This window comes from Eutrema salsugineum, unplaced genomic scaffold, assembly GCF_000478725.1.
Source record: "Eutrema salsugineum unplaced genomic scaffold, Eutsalg1_0 scaffold_10, whole genome shotgun sequence".
Lineage (NCBI taxonomy): Eukaryota > Viridiplantae > Streptophyta > Magnoliopsida > Brassicales > Brassicaceae > Eutrema > Eutrema salsugineum.
Window position 1 is genome coordinate 7380423 of NW_006256908.1, and position 4526 is coordinate 7384948.

General features: G+C 42.3%; 1 protein-coding gene across 1 annotated transcript in view; it reads right to left on the reverse strand.

The window, feature by feature from the left end:
- The window catches only part of LOC18027591 (RNA polymerase II C-terminal domain phosphatase-like 3), a 5653-nt gene continuing 1127 nt past the window's right edge, over window positions 1–4526 (reverse strand). The window contains 14 exon segments of the mRNA XM_024161048.1: window positions 1–485; window positions 578–624; window positions 710–967; window positions 1055–1166; window positions 1250–1518; window positions 1595–1741; window positions 1815–2450; window positions 2541–3736; window positions 3739–3765; window positions 3768–3849; window positions 3957–4017; window positions 4103–4158; window positions 4230–4365; window positions 4495–4526. Of these exon segments, the coding sequence (XP_024016816.1) occupies window positions 422–485; window positions 578–624; window positions 710–967; window positions 1055–1166; window positions 1250–1518; window positions 1595–1741; window positions 1815–2450; window positions 2541–3736; window positions 3739–3765; window positions 3768–3849; window positions 3957–4017; window positions 4103–4158; window positions 4230–4365; window positions 4495–4526 (3123 nt within the window). The 3' untranslated portion in view covers window positions 1–421.

Consider the following 4526-nt stretch of genomic DNA (forward strand, 5'->3'; position numbering starts at 1 on the left):
TAAATATCAAAACATTTATCGGAGCGAACCCACGTCCGACTCCTGATGAATTCACAGTCGAGGACAAAAGTGAACATGATCCTCTCCTTGGCACATGACCCTGACCCATCATCACTTTCTTGATGAAGGGTCTCTCTGGTGTTACTTTATATCCAGAGACGGATCACTTTCCTTCACCCTCTCCCCGAAGTTAGTAGTAGACACAATTATGTTAACAGCCCCAACACTTTTGGGCATTTCAATGGATGCCTCTTTTCGGACCCAAAGAATGCATATGTACCCGATAAGGCGACAATCCCCGAGGGGGCCTGGGGGCCTAGCCTAATCACAACCCGATATGACTTATTTGGGTGTTCAGGCTTTGTCAAGTCTCAAATATGGTGGTGGGGATATTTAGTGGGGGCAGAAAATGGAATTTGGTTTATGGTTTGATGGCATAATTGCTTTCGTTTGCTCTCTGGTACAGAAAAGCTGATGCTTCCACCCTACACTCGGGCAAATATAAACTTGTTACAAACAGAAAAGCATAATTGCTTTCGTTATGTTTTTGTTTTTAATTCTTTCAAAAGTGTCTTACCAGCCAGGATGAACAACAAATTTACCCCTGGTTAGTGCCCAATTCACCTGCTTAAACAAACACACATTCAGAATATGCCGATGATGTTTCTTCCTCGGCCCAACAGATTATAAAATTTGCAGACTTTCTTACCTTGTCGGTTCCAAGAGAGTTGGTGACAACATGAGTGACATGTTCATCCACCTGAGTTGTGCAGACAGCACCAAACTGCTCAGCAGTTTGCCACAAGGGATGCAAGTGCGGTTTGGTTTCCCCCACTGGGATTATCCGACTAAATATAATCCGACAGCCAGCTAATATCTTCCGTTGCTCGGAAGCTAATATATTCCTCACATCTGCTTCGTCTACTGAAGCGTGCGAGAAGAAATTTGTATGTATTTTCTCAATAACCTGTACAGTGAAACCATGTGATGATGCTAAGATTCAAAACGAAGAGTATAAAATAACATAACAATGTGCATATAACAAAGTGCAGACCGCTAATGTAGATGCCAATGTGCCCTCCTCAGGTCGCTCATCGAAATCAACCTCAAGAAGAGAAGGACCAAGAAGCCCAAATTGCCTTCTACTGCAAGGGAAATAAGTATATCTGCAACACAAGATACACATCAGAAGACAGATATTTTACACTGTACAGTAAGCAAGCTATACCGATAGCGTGAAAGATGATACCTTTCGACAACTATTAAGTTCATTTTGTTATGAGGCCACACTCGGACAGAGTCATCTATGATCACCACAGACGATTCCATACCCATAACTCCTTCTAAATCTTTGCTCTTGGGTACTCGTTCATCTCCGTCAAGAGGATCTCCATCATCTCCTTTCGATATCACTCTCCCATTAAAGAGAACCCCTTTGGGATCAAGCAGTTTGGCCATCTCTGTAGCATACAATTTGTTCCCCATAGTGTAAAGATGTAACTCGTACAGCTTGCTAGCCTGAAATTCATAGGAAAAGTTACAGTGAGTGTCTTGCACATAAAGCCTAGCAAGAAAATGTTATTGAATGAGTTACCTTCTCCAGAAAATTCCAAATCCCTGGTCTAAGTTTAGTCCACATTCCCATGTGGGGAAACCGAAAGAGATGTCTATATGGTTTCTCACGATCTTGTTCTTCCTTCTTTCTCAAAATCGCCTCGTGAGCGGTTTCAACCTCATGAAACTGAAAACGATTAAAAGCCAACATTAGAAAGAATGTAAGAATGTTAAGCGAACTAGAAGGGAGATAAACAAACCTTGGCTGAATTGAGAAGGGTGTGGTCTAAATCCAAGACAAGAGAGAGCTTTTGAGATGAAAACATTTTCTTCTGTTCCTCTAACCTCCGAGTTCTCTCTCTTTGGATAGCTACTCTCTGCTTGTCATCATATCCTTCGAATAGATGTTCCACCTCTCCCCAACTGTTCATGGAACGAGTAGGACCTGCAGCCGTTACTGATGCTGCTGAAACTGACACACCATCCCCCTGTTCGTTGAGATGTGAAGGATTCTGTTTAACATCTTTGTCCATCTTAATCTCTACTGAATGCGGAACTGCTGGAGGATTGCCAGCTTGTTGTGATACGACAACCATATCAGCAATATTTTTCAGGTTTTTGGTGAATTGTGTTGAAATATCTGGTGTCTTTCCACTGAAAAGTTCACCCGAAATTTTCATTTTGCTGATACCATTCTGGCCGATATTTTGCCGTGGAACAAGCTGGGAAGGTGTTTCTAACTCTTCTGTCTTAACCTTCATAGCCAAGGTTCCCAGAGTGTGTGCGTCATTCATTTTGGACTGCTTTTCCACCGAAGAGTCCGTTCTTTGAAGAGTACTTCCATGCAGGATTCGGCGAGGATCACGTGGTTTCATGCTAATGCTTCCAGATTCGCCCTGAAAATTTCCAAAAAAAAAATGAGACAGAAGAGTTAGAAAAATTTGAAAGAAAACGTTCTACACTCAGCCAAGATAAAAGATACTCACGGAGGGGGCGTATTGGGAAGTATCCTGAGGCGCTCCTGGCTGTGAAAAATTTGCAGCTAGAGCATTCGATGCAGGTGGTGGCACGGAAGAGCCAGGAAGTTGTGCTGCTCTTCTTGGATCTTTGGGCTTCTGGGGAGCTTTTTCTGGTACCTTTTGCATTTCTCCCATTTTAAAGAGATTAAGTAACATTGTAGGGTTAATATCCTTAAGAATCGATGACAATGATGCAGCGTCAGTTAAAGCTGTCGTCGGTACTTTTTGGCTTACAGAAACACCACTCATGGACATAACACTTGTTGTCATAGATGTTACTCCGTTCTCAATTAGCCTGGTCTTGGAATCCAGCTTTTGGAGCCCTGATGATTCTGTATCCTCAAGGCAGCCACCAATTCCAGCTGCCTTTGGCGCATTCTTATCACTCTTTTTTCTTTTCCATGCAGGCCCATCAATAAAAAGCTCATCAGTGGCTTTTTGCTTTCTTGGGTTCACAAAGTCTGCACAAGGCTCTACTTTAGAAAGATTTCTAGACTCGTCAGCAGAGTACGGAGAAATGGTTACATTGGCACCATCGGGTTTTGCAAGCCGTAGTCTTGGATCTCGACTCTTTGCAGAAGGTTTTACTGTCTGAATAGATGCAAGAATTGTTTGAGCAGCACTTGTTTGAGTAGCACAAGTTAGTGCAGAAATACCATGGTTTAACAGATGATGTGGTGGAACAGTGTTAGAAACAGCATTTGCAACAGGCACACTTCTAGAATTAAAAGTGGACGGCAGAGGAACATCTTGCCCATAAATCAGGAGAGCCCCCGGCTTCGAGCTCTTAACAACAGAACTAGAAACTTCTCCACTAATGTCTCCATTGCCATCATTAGGCTCTCCTGATGGTGTTGGGCTTGGAAGGTCATCTGTCTTGAATGAATTAAGACCAAATTTTTGCTGGTAACTAGAAACTGCTTTAAGGGCCTCACTATCATATGGATAGACTTTGGCACCTTCAGTCGTTTGGCCCGCTTTACTAACGGGAAAACCTGGCTTAACCATCGTATGGCGACCATTTAGGGGTAAACTTGGTGTTGTTTCCCTTGTGGGCGATGGAAGGCTGTCTGCATCATGATCCTTGTGAAGGTCTAGGAGAGGCAGCCTACTCCTTACATGGAAGGCTCCTCGATGAGTACCTTCTAAAGACAGCTTCTGGAAAGAAAAGAATCACCATTACTTGTCTGAGCACTCGGTTAATATTCTCCTCACTGCTGGTTCCGGCATTAGGTGCAACAGCGGAACGGCTTAAATTCAGATTCATGGTCTCTATCTGCAAAACCAAGACAAAGACTTATGTAAGACGAGAATGCACTCTTCCAAAGGTTTCGGAAAGATTTTGACTTCTGCTTATACAGCAGGTGAGCCAAAGAATCACACCTCATTTTTCTGGTTGGATGACAAAAATCGGGAGAAATTGTCATTTACCAAAGATAGCAATCTACACAAGAAAAAAAAAAATTAAAGTGAGCAAACAAACGATTCCGGAATGTTCAGTCAAAGTTTGGCGCAGTTAAAACATCCACCTTGACATAGTCTCCTTATTAAGCTCCTTGGACATACTGTTCATCGAGCAAAACACCTGAAAGTGATAAGAGATTAGAATAATGGAATCAGAAAGTCAGACACTAACAATAGAGCATTAAGCCATACAGAGTTTATGGTTTGAAGGGAAGCAAATGACAGTTGCATTAAAGTATCCCTCTTCGGGAAATCATCATTATCTGAAACCAGCTCTCTCAAAGACTCCAAAGCCCCCAAAAGTCTAGAACAAACTCCTTCAAATGCTCTGAAACAAAAAAACAACACAATCAACCAAGCATCACTCATCAATTCCAAAACAAGGTTAAATTTTTTCATCATCATCAAGTAATTGAGACCCATCAGACTTCCACAATTCTCTGGAAACGCGACTTACGTTTGTGCTTCTACCAACGAAGTACTCTCCAA